This window comes from Eulemur rufifrons, chromosome 29 (assembly GCF_041146395.1).
Source record: "Eulemur rufifrons isolate Redbay chromosome 29, OSU_ERuf_1, whole genome shotgun sequence".
In the NCBI taxonomy this organism is placed as follows: domain Eukaryota; kingdom Metazoa; phylum Chordata; class Mammalia; order Primates; family Lemuridae; genus Eulemur; species Eulemur rufifrons.
This window is the reverse complement of record NC_091011.1, coordinates 34,730,104-34,749,449: the sequence shown is the minus strand read 5'-3', so window position 1 is coordinate 34,749,449 and position 19,346 is coordinate 34,730,104. Positions and strand designations below refer to the sequence as shown.

Below are 19,346 nucleotides of genomic sequence, written 5' to 3'. Positions count from 1 at the left end.
TTAATAGAAATAGATAAAAATCATTTGTAGTCTAGTGTGTGATCACACTAGAGTCTATGAATTCCCTAGTCATGATGTTTGAGGTTGTTTTTAATTTTTTACTGTTACAAACAAGGCTGCAGCAGAATCCTGATATAGGTGTAGTTGGGGACATGGGTGTTTCTCTTGGGGATTAACCTAGAAACAGAATTGCTGGGTTAGTAAGGGATACATATCTTTAATTTTCCTAGGTGCTGCTAATTTGTTCTGTGAAGTGTCTCAACAATTTACATTTCTACTTGTCTGTGAGTTCTAGATTCCCCACCTCCTTGGTGTCATCAGGCTTAACTTTTGCCAATCTGGTGCATATGAAATGGCATCTTACTGTTTTAATTTTTGTTTTCCTCAGTTTTTAATGAGTTTTAATATCTTTCACGTGTTGATTGACCTTCTGAATTCTTCTTCAGTGAATTAATTGCCTCTTCTTACTTTTGACCACTTTTCAGTTTGGTTTTTGGCCTAAGTTGATTGGTAGGTGTTCTTATGTGTGTGCTGGAAATATCTTCTTGTCCTAAGCTTATCCCACATTTGTCTAGTAGTTTTGTTTTTCATTGTACAGTATAGAATTTACAAAATATTTTCCCCATCACCTCAAGCATTTATTATTTCTTTCTAGAATTTTAAGTTTTTAACATGAAGTATAGTATGATCGGTGAAAACACAGAATCTGCAGCCAGGCAGCCTGGGTTCATATCCTAGCTCCACCCCTGCCTTACTGCGTAACCTTGGGTGAGTTACTTAACATCTCTGTGTACAACTTTTCCTATCTGGAAAATGGAGGCAATGGTACTACTTATCTCTTAGGGTTGTTGTGAAGATTAAATTAGTTAATAAATGTAAAGCACTTAGAATACCTCCTTAAACATAGTAAATACCATGTCATTATTATATGTGCTTTTTTGGGCTCTTAAAGCCATTTTTCTTTAACCACAGAGTCATTAAAATGTTTTTGGTACTTTTAGGTTGTGCTTTTTGTATGTAGAGCTTCATCTGTAGTGTGAGGTAGGAACTAATACTATCCTTTTTCAAAATGGGAAAGTAATTGTCACAGGGCTATTTATGAAAGCCCACCCTTTCCCTACTGGTGTAGAATTCCATCTCTCTCAAAGACCACACTGTTGGCTTACATAGATCGGTGTCAGTTGCTTGGTTTTAATGACTGAACCATTATAATATGTTCTGATATTTGTTAGATGATTTTTAACTTCTTTAGTTCTTTTGATTTTACTAATTAAAGAAAATGAAACATGTCCAACAAACATAGAGTCAGGCTCAAGTTTTGCAGGGCACAGGTGAAAACAACAACAAAAGCAGGATTCAGGACAGTTAGATTTAATCACTGACAGGGTTGATTTGCCACGAGGGGCATTTCTTCTGCGTGGTGCTGGTGACAGTGCATCTGGGCTGAGACAAAGTATAGCAGCCGTAGGCTTTTCTCCTTAATCTTCTTAAAAATGTTCCTAGCTCTTCTGTGACATTTATTCTTCCGTATGAATTAATGGATCATTGTATAAAGTTCCACCTGAAACCGTATTGAGGCTTTTACTAGAATTAGATTGAATTTGTAAGTTAAATGGGGTATGAATTAATGCTTTATAACAACAAGTGTTTCTTTTTTTTTTTTTTTTTTTGAGACAAAGTCTCGCTCTGTTGCCTGGGCTAGAGTGCCGTGGCATCAGCCTAGCTCACAGCAACCTCAAACTCCTGGGCTCAAGCGATCCTCCTGCCTCAGCCTCCCAAGTAGCTGAGACTATGGGCATGTGCCACCATGCCTGACTAATTTTTTCTGTATATATATTTTTTAGCTGTCCATATAATTTCTTTCTATTTTTAGTAGAGATGAGGTCTCGCTCTTGCTCAGGCTGGTCTCGAACTCCTGAGCTCAAACGATCCGCCCGCCTCGGCCTCCCAGAGTGCTAGGATTACAGGTGTGAGCCACTGTGCCCGGCCACAATGAGTGTTTCTATTCATGAACATGATCTATCTCTTCATTTATTTTAGGTCTTTTTCATGGTCTTCAATACATTTCACAAGTTTCTTCATGAAGATCTTATACTACTTTCATTAGATTTGTATTGTCATGTACCTTATGTTTTGGGAGCATGTAACAAATTGTATCCTAAAGAAATACATTAAAATTATTTTCGGTGCATGAGCATGCTGTTAATTTTTATGTATTGATCCTGTCTCTAGCAACTTTTCTGGTTCTTACCATTTTAATAATTGGTGGATTCTTTTGGATTTCCTTTGTAGATACTCCTATTAATTTGTGAATGATGATAGCTGTGTTTCCCTCCTCCCATTGTTGTTCTGGATTCACTCTTATTCAATTGTCTAAGACTCCTCCCCTACAGTGCAGAACAGAAGTGGTGAAAGCCCCATACTCTTGTCTTATTCCTGAATTTTGGAGGAAATGTTTCTTAAGTTGAGCATTGGGTATGATTTTTGTTTTGGGTTTTTGATAGGTATTCTTTATCAGTTAAAACAATCTGGGAAGATTTACTCTTGTTCTTTCCCTTAAAAAATAATTTGGCTGAGGGCTGTTATTTTTTTCTCTTTTACTGAAGCTTTATATATTCTCCCTAAAATAATTTCCTCTTCTTTCTCCTTTCTCTGGGTTTATTTGACTTTTTCAATTGTATATTTTTTAAAACATGCTTTCCCCCATATTGTTTTTACTTCTCTTTTATTTTTTTATTCAGTTTAAATATATTAATTTTAGCCTCATTCAGTTAGTTCCGTTATCAAAAGTTCTTGGGAGCTCTAATCCTTCTTTTGCTATGTTTGTCACCGCTCTCTCATGTAAATTTTTTTCTTATGCATTTTGTGATTTTTGATTAGCAGTGAAGTTTTTATTTTTTTCCTTGGGAATCATTTAAGGGCTGAGATTTGGAAAGTTCCCTCCTGAGTCATTTTGGATGTACTTCTGTGAATTTTGTTCCTCCAAATGCCACCATCTCCTGTGATCAGCTTTTATCTGAATTGCTTGTCTTGAAGATTCCTGCATGTCTGAAGTAGTGTACATTTAGATTCCAAACCTGGGCATGGTAGGCTTGGTGTTTCTCTTTCTTGCAAACTTTTTTGAAGAGACTGAAAAATCTTTCCGGTCTTCCTTGATGTATTACAGTTTTTCTATAACCCTTTACGCACTAAGAATATAGCTTTTTGAAGATCCTAGCTATGCAGGGGTCCACTTCCCGATACTGCCTGGTTTAAAACCTAAATCCCTCCCCCTTAGGGACTTTTCTGATCCAGGAACTCCTTCCTCACCTCTCATGGGACCCCATAGCGCCAGTTGTTTGTTTACAGTTCTGACTTTCTGTTCCTCTTTCTTTGTTGGCCTGTGGGAGTTTCCTCTAGTTTCTCTGTGCTCAGCTATATATTTACATACAATGTTGCAATCTTTTTTAATGTTTAAAATATTTGTAGCAGGAAGGATTCTATGGTAATTCAGTTACCTGTTCCCAGAACCGTTTGTGGTAGGCTCAATTACCACCACTTCCAAGAAGTTGTCCACATCCCAATCCTTGGAATGTTCAAATATGTTACCTTATATAGTCAGGGGGACTTCGAAGATGTGATGAAATTAAGAATCTTTAAATGGGGAGATTATTCTGGATTATCCGGGTGAGCTTTATGTCATCACATGGGTTTTTATAAGAGGGAGGCAGGAGGGTCAGAGCCAGAGAAGGGGACGTGCTGAGGGAAGCAGGCTGTGGTCTGAGAGGTTTATAGGTGGAATGGTGCTGGCCCTGCAAGGACTGCCAAGGAAAGCAGGTGGCCTCTAGAAGCCAGAAAAGGCAAGGAAACAGATTCTCCCTCTAGAGCTTCCAGGGGTACAGCCTGACACTGCTTTTAGCCTACTAAGATCCGTGTTGGACTTCTGACCTCCACAACTGTGAGACAATAAATTTATGTTGTTTTAATCCCCTATGCTTGTGGTGATTTGTTAAAGCAGCAATAGGTAACCGTCTTTGATGGCTTTAGAGGGTTGCCTGGTAGCGGTAATTGGAACAGAATGAAAACTGTATTAAAGACACGGCAGAATCAAGTTGGTGAGGAATACCCTTGACAGAGAGCTGTATATTAAAAGGAAGCAGTCTCTTCTTTCCCATATCTGGGGGGGGGAAAAAAATCAGAACAGAAATACTTGTGAATATTCTCGATAATGTTTTCAGTAATAGCATAATGCCTATTCTGAGAACCAGACTAGTGCTTTCACCTCCCCTTTGGTAGTAGAAATTATTTTTTAAAAGGGGAATAGATTCTCATAATTAACAAGCCTTTTCATTGGCAACTGAGTGAGCATTGAAGAGTTTTCTCATTTTGCTGAAATGCTGGTGTTGTAAATGGAGTATTTGGTTTGCTGGGTGGAAGGAGGCTGACGGGGATGCCTGAATGCCTCCCTTTAGCTCCATGGTAGGGACTCCATCGATAGTAAAATATCAGGCAGTTTCTGTGACAGTGACAGGTTCCTGATGTCCTCTTCCACATGTGTGAATTGTTCTGTATTTGTTTTCTAGAGCTGTTGTGGAAAATTACCACAAACAGGGTGACTTAAAAATAACAGAAATTTATCCTTTCACAGCCCTGGAGACAAGACATTTGAAATGAAGGTGTCCACAGAGTCAGGCTCCCTTGGGAGGCCCTGGGGAGCAGTTTGTTCCTTGCCTCTTCTGTCTTCTGGTGGCTGCCGGCATTCCTTGGCTTGCGGCTGCAGCAATCTCTGCCTCTTTTTTACATCACCTTCTCCTTTGTGTGTGTCTCTCTAATTTCTCTCTGCCTCTCTCTTATAAGGATACTTGTAATGACATTTAGGGCCCGCCCGATAATCCAGGATAAGCTCCTCCTCTTAAGATCCTTAAGTTAGTCACATCTTTTGCCATAAAAGGTAATAATCATTCTTTTGCTACATAAGGTAATACTCACGGGGTGAGGGGGAGGTCATGTTTCAGCCTACTTCTTGCTAGTTTACTATTTCTTTGCAGTCTTTGGTCTATTCTGTTTACTTGGATTGTTTTAAATTATTCTTTGACATTGTGACCCACCTTGTAAAAATCTCAGTTGTAGCAATTATTTGTCCCATTGTAATTTTTCATTCTCTCTCACACTGACTTCTAGAGAAAGGGTCAGAAAACTACAGCTCACAGCCCAAATCCATCCCATTGCCTGTTTTTGTATAGCCTGCCAGCTAAGAATGGTTTTGCATTTTTAAATGATTAAAAAAAACAATCAAAGGAAGAATAATATTTTGTGATACATGAAGATTATATGAATTCAAATTTCAGCATCTGTGAATAAGTGTTCTTGAAACACAGACTTGCTCGTTTGTTCACACGTTGTGTATCTCTGCTTTTGTGTACAATGGCAGAGTTGAGTAGTTGTGGCAAAGACGCGTGACCTACAAAGCCTGATAGAAAATATCTGGCCCTTTACAGAGACAGTTTGCCAACCCCTGTTCCTTAAGAATGTCTTCTCATCTCTGCTTTCAGCACATAGTGGGCACCAACCATTTGCTGGTGAATAATTATTATTTAAGAATATAGGCCGGGCGGCGCGGTGGCTCACGCCTGTAATCCTAGCACTCTGGGAGGCCGAGGTGGGCGGATCGTTTGAGCTCAGGAGTTCGAGACCAGCCTGAGCAAGAGCGAGACCCCATCTCTACTAAAAATAGAAAGAAATTATATGGACAGCTAAAAATATATAGAGAAAAAATTAGCCGGGCATGGTGGCGCATGCCTGTAGTCCCAGCTACTTGGGAGGCTGAGACAGGAGGATCGCTTGAGCTCAGGAGTTTGAGGTTGCTGTGAGCTAGGCTGACGCCACGGCACTCACTCTAGCCTGGGCAACAGAGTGAGACTCTGTCTCAAAAAAAAAAAAAAAAAAGAATATATAACTGTTCTTATTCTTATATTTAAGAATTTCATTAATATAGGAAAGATTTGATATGATTCTCAAAAGGATTCTTTAAAACTATAGGGTTAGGAGAATGGTATAGATGAGATGATTCATATATGACATTTTATATTTTTATATTTTTTGGCTCTAAGGTTTAAAGGATGGAATATAGTGCTGCTCATGAGCATAATTGAATTAGGTGATAAACATCACAGCCAGAACTTGACGTTAGCTAGTGGGATGGTCAATTTTATGTGTCAGCTTGGCTAGGTTGTGTGATCAAACACTAGTCTAGATATTACTGTGAAGGCATTTTGGAGATGTGACTAGCGTTTACAGTTAGTTGACTCTGAGTAAATCCTATTACCCTCCATCATGTGGGTGGGCCTCCTCCCATCAGTTGAAGGCCTGAAGAACAAGGATTGAGGTTTTCTGAGGAAGAAGGAATTCTGCTTGTTTCCAGCTTGCTGGCCAGTCCCACAAATTTCTGACTTGTCAGACACAACAATCATGTGAGCTGATTCTTTAAAATCTGTCTCTGTCTCTCTCTTCCTGTCTCATTTTCTCTCGATAGATAGATAGATAGATCTTTGGGTTCAGTTTCTCTGGACACAGAAATTCAGCAGGCTGCTCTGAAGTGTTGCAGACGTGGCCCAGCCTCAGTGTTCGGGCCCAAGCTGCAGTGAGGATACTAACATAGCCCTCTTGCCTGGCGTCACCCAGCCCTTCTTCCTCCGCACCTCCCTCAGGCTGCTGTCTCTTACGGCTTGTGGAAGGAGATGTGTTATATTTGAATACCACAAAGTCAGAAATAAGCTCACTTGTGAAGGGGCAGAGGACTTTTTCTCAGCCCAAGATTGTTTCAGGTTGTGAGAAGACTTGTGAGTGAGGACAATGAAAATGAAACAGAAGCAATGGACCTGCTGATAAGGGACAGTTGAGAAAGTCACAGGGACTAGACAAATTTCTGAGTGACAAAATTGGTGAACATTTTTCCCCCGCCTTCTCCTTGCAAAACTAAAAGCTTGCTGTGTGTACCACCAAGTCCATAAAACCCCCTGATTGGGTCCTATCGTGCCACAGATGGTTCCTTTTAGTCCCAAGCTTGGCCTCGTTGGCAAAGATACAAAAATATGTTGGATAAAAATCCAAATAGATGCTCAATATTTTGCTTGTGTCTCTACAGGTGTAAGAGGTTTTATATACCAGTAAAGGTTGAATTTGTCTGATAAACGACTGTATTACATATGAAAAATTACACATTTGAGCAGAAAAAGATCCATTTGACTAAGTGGTGATTTATTATGTTTCTAAAAAGGCTTATCAGGCTTTAAAGGGTGCTAGAAAATATATTTTGAAATTTTGATTCTTCCCAACTGGATGGATGTTGTACTGGCAGATTGCTCCAGGGAAATAGCTGACCCAGGACTGAAGCGAAGATGCCATCTCCTTCCTCTTCCACGACCCCTCCCCCATCCTTCCCCTGGTACTTGTTTAAGCTACATCTTCTACCAGTGAATCATTCATCTTTATGTGGCATACTCTTTATTTAAGTGTTATTTTAAAGAAGTAATTGTAACTTTGAGTTTGACAGGTCCTAACCATTAGGCCTGTGTTCTGCTTTTTCAGATGGCATTCTATAAATATATAAAAAAATGATTGGAATATGAAATAATTTCATTTTGCTCAGAATGCTGTTTCACTCTAAATAGCTAAAATCTCTTGTACTCTTTTTATCTTGCTAAGACTTTTAATGGTCTCCCTCTCTCTCTGTATATGGTTTCTAGTAAAATAGATAATGACATTTAAAGCAATTCATTTCAGCAACAGTTCTGTGAGCAATTTTCGAGTGCTCCCCACGGACCTGGTCCTGGGAGTATAGAGAGGTAAAAAAATGTGGGTCCTTACTCTCCAATTGCTCCCAGTCTCCTGGAGAGACGAGCTTGGAAACTGTGTGTTATGAAGGGAACTATAGAATCATATTCAAGGAACAGAGATTGTGCAGAGAAGGCAGGGGTTACTTCCAACTATTTGGGACTAGGAAGGCATCACAGAGGTTACAGTCCAGTTGGGCTTTGAAAGAAAGATAAGCAATTTCCATGTGAAGAGATGAATGTGTTGGGCTGAGATGTATCAGCATCTAGAAGTTTTACATACACTTTATGTAGCATGCATTTAGGCTTTGCAAACCAGATGACCTCTGCAGATAATTTTACATATTATTGTTAGACTTTATTTTGAAAGCATGACTGAGGATTAATATAATTTTTTAAAACAATACTACCCACTGAGATCTTGTGGGTATTCTAGTATTGAGTATTAGCACTTAATTGTAAGATACTAAACAGGAGCCAAAACAATGTTCTTGATGTTTAATAAACTGACATTTTCCTTATTGTCTCTCTCCCTCTCTTTCCTGCCTTCCTCCATCTCTCCCCCTTTGTTCTTGCAGTTGGTTAGTCTGTTGCTAATTGGAATTGCTGCGTGGGGCATTGGCTTTGGGCTGATTTCCAGTCTCCGGGTGGTCGGCGTGGTCATTGCAGTGGGCATCTTCTTGTTCCTGATTGCATTGGTGGGGCTGATTGGAGCAGTGAAACACCACCAGGTGTTACTATTTTTTGTATCCTTTTTTTTAGAGGTGGTATTTTTACCCCAATTGGGTTGAGTTCTTACTATTGATTACTATTTCGATAGCTACAACTAATTTAATGTTATCATTAGGAAATGAATTGCCAGAAAGCACCTCCTAGCAAGTGTTATGCATATTTGTTCAAGCACTATTAGGAATATATCTTAGGGTAAAATTACTGTATATTTCCATATTCCCACTCTGCCTCCTCACATCATGAAGCATGTAGTCTGCAAATTTAGTAGAGTCCTATTTCTGGACTGCAAATTCAGAGTTAAGTTGAATTGACTGAGAGACCTCTAGGCCCTTTCTAAACACATTAATACTTGCTTGAGAATTTCACAGTCTTTTTAAATTTAATATTAAGAAAGCTTACATATATTTATCCTTATTTTCTATTTTATATATGTAAGAATTTTTATTTTATTCTGAATGAAATTCTAATAGATATGTTTTAATTATATAATTACCATTATTAGTATTTTTCTGTATGAACTTCTAGCTACAGTGTATTATCAAATTAATAATGTACATCCTCTTTGTACTTTCTCTAAGTGCCATCTGTTCAGTTTTCTGGATGGATTGCTTCTAGTGCATTCTAAAGTTGTCAGTACCTCTGTTTTATGCTATTTTAAGAGTATTTAAAAATATCCTTAACTTTTAACTCTCAGTATATGATTATTCTCTTACTTGTATTTATTGTTCAGTTTTCTGTATCTTGTGCTTGTTTAGCCCTGAACCAGGACCAACAGGTAAGCAAAGACTTTTTTCTTCTACTTTGTTATAGAACATATTATAGCATGAGTATGGAAAAAGGGAGAGAAATGATTAGAGTAGAAAATCATTTCTTCTTGCTCAGAATGCTATTTCACTCTGAATAGTTAAACTCTGTTATTCCTAATTGCATTAGTGGAGCTGATGGCAGCCAAAGACACCATCAGGTCTTGCTATTTTTTGTATCTTTTAAATAGAAATTTGTTCTCACTGGGTAAAAAGAGCTACTGCTAAAAGATGTTCCCCCGGTCTTTACCCACCGTTATGCAATGAAACATTTGCTCCAGAATATTTGCAGTTCCATTCTAGCAATCATTCTTTTCAAACTCTAATTTGTAGAGGAATACAGGTTTCTGTCTTGGGGCAACAGAAGGTTTGTCTTGTTACACTCCGAGAATTAAGCCTTTGAACCAAGTGCTTCCTTTAAATTGCATGTACAAATTAAGACTTTTCCATTCTTGGGTTAGAAATAGTGCCTTAATTTTAGGTGCAGATTGAGAGATAAGCCTTTTAAAAGTTTTATAATTTTAAATATAATGGTTTTATAAGGAACATTTATTTTAGGTACTCTCAGTACTAAAAATTATAGGCCCTAGCTTTATACATTTTATACAGGGATGACACCTTTTAATGCATATATTAAATAAATTTTCTAGGGTCAGCTTCTGGAGGTTGGTTGGAACAATACAGCAAGTGCTCGAAATGACATCCAGAGAAATTTAAATTGCTGTGGGTTCCGAAATTTTAACCCAAATGAAACCTGTCTGGCTGTAAGTACAAAGCATAAAATATTCATTTGTAAGTGTATCACATATGGATGAATGATGATTAACGTGGAAGAAATGGTCTTTTGATTGTTTTACATGTATTATATTTACATATTCACTATTGTATCATTCTCCTGTTCTCCAATATCCACTCTCCAGAGTGCCGTGTATTTCAGGCTTTGGTTTATTGTTATTATACAGAAGCTTTTGGTTTACTGTCCTGATTTCTTCCCATTCTACTCCTCCTAGAACAAGTTGGGAAAGAGAAATAACAGTAGCTCAGATCATGTGTGTTTAGATTTTGGGGAAACTCCTATTACCACCTCCCTGAGCTGGACAGCCCCCGGCAAGAAGACCTTTTTTGTGGGATTATCTCCTTGTAGGGATCTGCATTACTTTTCTATCGCTGTGTAACACATTATCACAAATTTAGTGGTTCGAAACAACACTCATTTGTTATCTTAGTTTCCGTGGGTCAGGAGTCTGGACGTAGCTTAGCTGGGTCCTCTGCTCAGCGTCTCACCTGGCTGAAATCAAGGTGTTTGTTAGCTGAGGTTGCAATCTCACCTGAGACTTGGGAGCCTCCCTCAAGCTCAGTGGTGGTTGGCGGAATTCAATTCCTCATGGTTGTAGGACCAAAGCCCCTGTTCTCCTGCTGCCTGTTGGCGGGAAGTCTTTCTCAGCAACCAGAAGCTGCTCTCAGGTCCTAACCATGCTCCCCTTTTACAACATGGCAGCACCAAAGTCACCGTGAGAATCTCTCCCTTCTGTTGAGATGCATGGGAGTGACTATCCCATCCCATTCACAGGTTCTACCCACGCTCAAGAGGAGGGATTCTGCAGGGCATAGATACCAGGAGATGGAAAATCTTGCGGGGGGGGTCTTAGAAATTTGCACTCTAAAAAAAACAAGGACTCAGATTGGATACAGTATCCCCAGATATTGTGTGCAGTTTTATGTGCTCTTTGTAAATATATGTTGGAATAGAAGTTCTTTTCTTTAATTGATACAGAGCTGTATTAAAAGTGGCCACCCGTGCGCACCGTGTGCTCCAATAATAGGAGAATATGCTGGAGAGGTTTTGAGATTTGTTGGTGGCATTGGCCTCTTCTTCAGTTTTACAGAGGTATGTGCAAGTCGCTCAGTACTTTTCCTCCTTTGTCACAGGGATTCCTGTTTTGTATGGCAAAAGGGCATGGCGTTTTACCTTAATTTTTGGAATGTTTCAGTGGGTATTTTCATTGAGGATTAGCATTGTGAAAGGAAGAACCCTGGCTTGGCATCAGAAGATGCACAAATCTAAAGCTAACCTTAGGATGGGGTGAAATGCTTGATCTGTTTCCTCGTACCCAAAATTTAATGAACTAATGAAATGAGATTAGACTGTATTATCTTGAGAGTCTTCTATTTATAGAGTTGTATGATAAATTACAATTTCAAATTTAATTTTGAAAGAGGTAGGATGTTCATACTGTTTAACATATATTAATAGATTTGCTTTGAGAAATTGCCTTCCCAAACCATCCCCATTCCCTTCTGTTCCTAGCCTTCTAAAACCTACAGGTAACCACTATTATCAATTTCTTATATATATAAAATATACATTTACACTGTGCTAATATATTTATACTAATTAATATTTTTCTATAGTATGTATATCTATAAGCAAAGCCACCACACACATATTATTTGATAATTTTTAAGGAATCCTCATTTGTCTTTATTAAACGCTTAATATCTGTAAACATTTTTTTGATGGTTGAGTTCACAATGTGTATCAAGATTAAATTTTTTTCTTTAACTCACAAATTCCACTGACATTATTTTATTTCATGGAGATAATTGTATAATTATGTAAAATGAATACACAAGAATGTTTATTGTTTATTCAGCAAACCTTTGGGCCGGCTTGTGTTCCTCAACCATGCACTGGTTAAGGTATAGCACACAGGAGCACGTGGTTAAGGAAGTGCCTCAGGAGCTGGGCTGTCTGGGTTTTGCTGCTTATTACTCATGTGACCTTGGCAAGTTACTTAACCTTTCTGTACTTCTGTTTCCTCATCTTTAAAAATGAGGTCATGATAGACAGCCCTACTTCCTAGGGTTGTTGTAATGATTAAAGGAGTTAATGCACGTGCAATTTTTAATACTTAGAATAGTACCTGGTACATGGTGGGTGCTGTGTAAGTGTTAGCTGTCATTTTGTAGCCATTAATAGATTATTGATACATGTCACCATATTATGCCCCATTAAAAAAAAGATGAGGGACCCCTGTTATTGTCGCTGTCAGATGCCTAAGTCACACTCCTATTTAAAACAGATGACAGAGTCTAACGTATATAGAACAATTTTTTAAAGTAAGATTGCAAATATAGCTATAGGAATATATGGTAGGCTATTTGTACGATTGAGCGTGAGGCTGGGTGCGGTGGCTCATGCCTGTGATCACAGCACTTTGGGAGACTGATTCAGGAGAACTGCTTGAGGTCAGGCGTATAAGACCAGCCTGGGCAACATAGCCAGACTTTGTCTCTTTAAAAAATAAATAAATAAATAAAATGAGTTAGGCATGGTGGCATGCGCCTATTGTCCTAGCTACTCAGGAGGCTGAGGCAGTGGGATTGCTTGAGCTCATGAGTTTGAGGCTTTAGTGAGCTATGTGCTCCAGCTTGGTTGACGGAGTGAGACCATGTCTCAAAAAAAAAAAAAAAAAGAATGAGCATGTATCTTTATGGTTGGAGTTTAATATGTTTATTTAATCTGTTAGACATGTAATTTTCCCTTCAATATGTCACCATAATACATAGTCCCATAATCAACTTCCTTGTATGTAATTTTTTTATCTGTATTGTCTAGGTTTTTTTCCTTAGAATACATTTCTTTCTCTTTTTTTTAAAAGACCATCACAGGGTGATAGAATACATTTCTCAAAGTAACATAAGACATAGTCTGTGGACATTTTAAAAGATTTTGGTAAATATTATCTAATTGCCTTCTGGGGGTACTTTTACTAACTTCTGATTGAAGCACTAACTCTAGACATTTTTATCATTAAAAAAAATTGAAAAAAATTATAAAAAAAGTTTTAGAGGTAAAAATAGTATTAAAATTCCATGTGCTGTTTTGAAAAAGTGGCTGGTGAATTTGACCATGTATTCATATGGGTTTTTTGACCATTTATGTTTCTTCTTTTGTGAATTACTTATTTACTTTCGCCTTAGTCCAGGGCCTTTGGATTGCATGTGACAAACTCAGAACAGGATATACCAAACAGGAAATTTTTTACAAGGCTACGCGAGTAGGTCTCAGGGGCTGGGCTGGGTGTGGGCCTTAGGACGGGTGGCCTTGGAAAGCCAGGCTCTGCTCCCTGCATCTCCCACGGCTTCCCTATGTCCTCTAATTCTTCTCTCTCCTCTACTTTTTTCTGTGTTCTTTGCTTTATTCTGCTTTCAGTTTCTTTGGCATTTACTTTTCATGTAGTCAAATCGATCACTTTTCCCCCTATGGTTTATCGCTTTGATTTTATGCCTAGGAAGGCCCTTTGCATTTGGGTATGTTATGTGTGCGTAAGATATATGTGTAACATATGAATTGCATTTGTGGATATAGTGTATAATGTTCATATGTATATAATATACGATTATATAGTATAATTATATATCTATGTATTTATCATTTATTTTATTCAAATTTAATTTCTTCTTTCCACTCAAGAATGAAAAGTTCATGTTTGGTTGTCATTAACAGAGTGACAAAAAGAAAAAAAAAAGACAAAGATTAAATATTCATTTTTTTAAAACTCTCCTTGACATTTCTTCCTTACTCTGACCATTTTTTTCATTTCACATTTTCTCACAAAAGAGCTGTCTGACTTGTGAGTTGGTTATGACATTAATTCAAGAAAATTTATATACGGCTTGAAAAGAATTCTGTGTATTTTTCCTTTTTTTCCTTTAAAGAACATGGATTTCTGTTATGAAAACTTAAAAATATAGGTAGAGAAAAACTGGAATTAGGAATCTCTATACATACATTGGCCAGATTCAGTAGTTACCAGAATTTTGCCACATGGTTTCTTTTTTATATCTAGAGTTTATTTTGAGGATTTAGTTCTTTCGGGCAGCTCTGTTTTCTTGTCATCAGTTCACACTGCCTTCAGTTATGCTCCTTTTTAAAATACCAATTCTTTAAAAATAGAAAACTGAGCCTCAGATTTTTGTAAAGTGTTCTTTCATTCAGTCCTGCTCCATATTTTACATAACATCTTTTGAAACCTGGCTAGAGATTTTAATAACGCATGTAACCTGACATTTTCTGGAGAGTGAATACTTAGTAGATTTTTCTCACTTTTTAAGTTTGTGTTTTTTTCAGTATTTCACAGAATCACAGTTTTTCAGAATTTGCAGAGATCAGGCCAATGAGTACCTGCTGAGTTCTTATCATAGGTGAAACAGAAAGATTTGATTTGAACTATCTATAATACCCTCAAATAAATTTAAGCCATCAGAAACATTGATTTAAAATCTGAAAAAAATTTTGGTGATTAATACATATTCTTTATATAAACTAAAGAAAATATAAAAAAAAGAAGATGAAAAATTAAACATATCTACTAACTAAAATTGCCTGCTCAGAAATAATTGTTTGTATTTTGGCATATTTCCTTCTGCCTGCTCTATGTTTAATGACATGAGTACAAACTTATTGCATAGTCTAAGCATCTTTCTACATACACGTTTTTATATTATGAGCTATACTTTGGTGACCTACGGCATACTGGGCACAGGTTGTAGAGTCAGGAGGATTGATGATCAGGTCTAGTCAAAGTTACCTTTGCAAATCTCTAAGTCATGAGCACCTTTGTAAGCTTGAAATCCAGTAATTATCGAATGTTGATCTGTTTGCATTTTGGGTGTGGTCTCCCTTTCCACCCCTCTCCCTGGGAGTGAGGGAGGAGGTGGTGGTTCAGCAGTGGGGTAAAGTTCTCCTCTTGTCATTTAGAGCTGAGTTGGGGGAATTAAATTCTGCTAAAATGTGGCTCCAGATTATTGTATTTAGTTACCAGATTACTTTACTTCTCCGAGGCCTGTGATTTACATTCTTGGCTTATATCCAGGGGTGATAAAAAAAAACATTTAACACAACCTCAAAAATTCTGACCGGAAGCTTCCTGTGTGCCAAAATTTCTAAGGTGGAGAGGGAGCGAAATGATGGTTGGGCAGGTTGAAGGGGTATCTCAGACAAGTTGTTGTTTAACAACAGGTATGTAAGTATTTCAGTGTTGTAACAACTGGTGTGGCTGAAATGGTCAGTGGAATGTTAGCCTGAGAACAGCCAGTAACACACCAGATTGATGCATAAAAGCTACAAACGTGGGGAAGGGCATGGATTCCAGGTTTGAACACTGACTCCACCACTGGGGGGACCTGTGTGATGATTAGCCAGTTATTTACCTTCTCCATGCCTCAGTTTCCTTGCTGGTAAAATGACAATATTATTAGTTCCTATTTTGTGAAGGTTGTTGAGAGAACTATATGAATTTATAAAGTTTGAGGACAAATACCTTTCACTAATACCCTGTGTGCTTGTTAAATAAATTTCTTTCCCCTCCACTGTGCCGCCCATCATGCAGACGCCAAAGGAGACTTTCTACTTCCTCAAATTAGGCTTTCCTTTCCTTGATTCAACCCGCAAATCATAGCTCCATCAGCCCATACATGTTGTAGCTATAAACATTGCCAGTTATGAATTTTACAGTAACTTAGGGATTATTATTGTGGTCAGTGGAGGTAATGGGGGACTTACACAATTTTCTATTCATAGTTTAAAGGGCTAACGGATAGCCATGAAGTGAAACAAAATTTAAATTAAAAGTTGGCGCACCTGGAAAGTGAGAAATATAGTTTGGAATGCCATTACAATTTTGTATCTTTTTCAGTTCAAGAAATTAGAATTTTTGATTATGTAAAATAGATGAACTTTGAAATAGCAGAAACAGAGCAAATTTTTTTAATTTCGAAAAAGCTATGTTGGCTAACAATTTAGTGAACTTGGTGTGGGAAGTGGCACAATAACAACTTAATCATTTTTCTAGAATTATAGGCTTCCCCTCCCCTTGACGAGGAAGAAATTGCAACATTTTTAATGATCCGTGTTGGAAAATGATTGTCAGATTTTTGCTATTGCTTAATTTTTACTGAACTCAGTTTGTTCCTGAATTATCAACATATGTGATATTTTAGCTATTTAGACTGCCTAGTGTTTGTATTAATTAGTTTCCTGTATTGCTGCTCTAACAAGTTACCATAAACTTAATTGCTTAAAACAACACAAATTTATTGTCTTACGGTTCTGCTGATCAAAAGTTTAAAACAAAGACACCTTCCAGAGGCCTGGCTCGTAGCTTGCTTTTCCATCCGCAAAGCCAACAGTGTAGTGTCTTCTTTTTCTGACTCGGCTTCCCTTTGTTTCTGTCCTCAAGTTGCCTTCTCTTAGTATCTTTGTCCTCCTGCCTCCCTCTTATAAAAACGCCTGTGATTATGTTGTTGAGCCCACCCAGATAAGCTCTTTATTCCAAGATCTTTAACTTGGTCACACCTGCAAATTCCCTGTTACCCTGGGAAGTGACATATTCCCAGGTTCTGGGGATTAGGACGTGGACATCCTTTGGGGGCAATCATTCAGTTTACCACAGTGATCATAATAATTTTTCTTAGGGCCTCTCATTTGGTTTACTTTAAAAAGTAAAATAAAAAAAAAAAAGAAAGACAGAAATCTCTCCCTTTTGAACAAAAGAAGTGCAGTAACTAAGAAGCTCCAGAGTTATTTTATTGATGTACTGAATAAATATATGCACATGTTATTTTCTTTTTCATCTTTTTTTTTTTTTTTTTTTTCCCCTTTCCAGATCCTGGGTGTTTGGCTGACCTACAGATACAGGAACCAGAAAGATCCTCGCGCTAATCCTAGTGCATTCCTTTGATGAGAAAACAAGGAAAATCTTTCATATTCTGATCTTGTTCACCTTCTCTCGTTTTAACTTAAGCTGATTTGTCCATTTAAAGAAGGGAACAATAGCTGAAAAATTATATTATTGACAGTGGAATTATATATTTTTACTCTCATGTTTCTCTAAATGTTTTTCTTTTTCCATTGCTGAAAAAAAAATTGAAACTGTGATGTCCTCTGAAGCTCAGTGGTACCTGTCATCTACTATACTCACAGTGTCTGGCACTGTCCATGTGGCCTTTCTTAGTGTTTTTATCTGCAGAAGAACTTTGTATGGCACTCTTGTGTCGGTCATATGGTTAATCTAAATATACATCTCACTGAAATAATTGTACATAGCACTGTGCTGTGTAGATAGTTCCTACTGGAAAAAAAGTTGAAGTTTATTAAAGCCAGAAAGTATGAGATTCTATTATGTTAAGCTCAATAAGGGAAATCCAAACTCCCAATATTTTTTTGTCTTTTTAGAAAGATGTGTTGTGGTAAAATGTGTTAATATAAAAGTGGTCATTTACTTCTAGTAGTCTTTTATGATTACACCAGTGTGTTCTAGAAATAGCTATGTCTTTAGGAAATTGTGATTTCACTTTTGACTTTTCCAGGTAAGTGCAAAGGAGAAGTGTCTCATGAAATGTATACATTTACCTTCAGCCTTCAGAATGGAATGAGTTTGAATCATTCAGGAAGTCAATCTATATAATCCTGACATTGTTTTATAATAATTTGAAGTCAAAAAGACTGTGTTTTTAAACAAGTTACTCTTAATGTGTTGGCCCATGTAGCAAAAAGATATTTGATTATCTTAAAAATCGTTAAATACCCTTTTCATGAAATTTCTCAGTATTGTAACAGCAACTTGTCAAACCCAAGCATATTTGATTGTGATCTCTCAATTTGAAATTGAAATAGTATTGTGGTTCTGTATATTACGTTAAAAAATTAAAGGATAGAAGAAACCTTTCTTTGTGTATGCATGTTTGGATTAAAAGAAAACAATGGAAGAATTGATAAATTAAGCGAGGTGGAATTCTGTTTTTTCTGCTTTAGGTGCTCTTTGCCAGACTTAGAGCTGGGCATTGCTGTTTTAATGTATAATTAAGCCATGGACATAAAGATCCAGCACTAATATTTACTCGTAGTCATCCTCAAATCCTTTCTTAAAATGTTTCAGTGGTTGGTATGATCTCCATGGTGAGAAAAGCCTTTTTAAAAAAAGAAGCCATTTATATTTATATTTATTTTGAAAAAATATGTAAGTTCTTTCCCAATAACAAAAATTGGTCCTTTTTTAATCTTGCATTCTAGGTAGCATGTGGTATTTTACTGGTAATTGTCTTAGTAGATTATAGACCAAGAAAGAGGGCAGATGGTTGATCTGTAAAATTTTAGAGGCTTTCATATGTTTTTCACTTCCATGACTCTGCAGCACTAGCTAGTCTTCCAAGAAAACAGGATTGAATTATTCCCACAATGTCATTTTGAGCTCTGGAGCAGCTCTGACAGTGTTCCCACATATAAGATAAGATTGTAAGTGACACATGAAGGGAGATTTTTGAATTCTATCTTCCTTTAAGGCATTCTGTATTTTCCCTGTTTGTTTTAGTACATTTTGAAATTTCTAGAAGGTTCTGGACTCTCCTAATGTAATACTTTGCTTGGTGGAAAGGGCTATTCCAGAGAGAACCAGCCTGTACCTTTGTTTGTGTTCTTATTGCAGTGGCCTATTTGGGTCAACCCAGTTTACCTTATGCATCATCTGGTAAGTTAAGTGATGCATCCTGGAAATTCTAACACAGAGAACTCTCTCTTCTGTTCAGATATAGCTTGATAGATGTCACCCTGCCTCAAGTGTATTACTCAAAAAGCAGAGTGCAAAGAGAACAGCTGTCAGGGCGAGAAGTCTAAGCAGTAGCCTGGTGCTGACAAAATGTATTTAATCAAGCTCAAACTTCATGAAATTGAGTTCTTTAATTAGGATTTTAAATCATTATGGGTTAAGAAAAAATATTATTTGTATCTAAGCTATTGAATAAAACAAAGATGAAATTATCTAAGATGATGTTAAGATTTTAATAAAATGAGTTAATGAAAAAGAAAGTCAGGGTATGGGCAGGATGAATCTTTAGGACTACTAAACTATAGGATTAGAGTGGATAATAATGATGATTAGCCACTCAAGAGGTATACATTTTTAAGCACCAAGGGCAGCCCTGTCAAATGAACCTGGGC

The 19,346-nt window shown here is 37.3% G+C and overlaps 1 protein-coding gene across 1 annotated transcript in view; it reads left to right on the top strand.

Annotated features, from left to right (window-relative positions):
* TSPAN13 (tetraspanin 13) overlaps positions 1 to 18,133 on the top strand; it is a 32,434-nt gene extending 14,301 nt beyond the window's left edge. Inside the window, exons 2-6 of the mRNA XM_069461606.1 lie at positions 8,390 to 8,557; positions 9,238 to 9,318; positions 9,997 to 10,110; positions 11,121 to 11,234; positions 17,017 to 18,133. Coding sequence (XP_069317707.1) covers positions 8,390 to 8,557; positions 9,238 to 9,318; positions 9,997 to 10,110; positions 11,121 to 11,234; positions 17,017 to 17,091 — 552 coding nt within the window. The 3' untranslated portion in view covers positions 17,092 to 18,133. The remainder of the gene's footprint in view (positions 1 to 8,389; positions 8,558 to 9,237; positions 9,319 to 9,996; positions 10,111 to 11,120; positions 11,235 to 17,016) is intronic.
* The last annotated feature ends 1,213 nt before the right edge of the window (positions 18,134 to 19,346 follow it).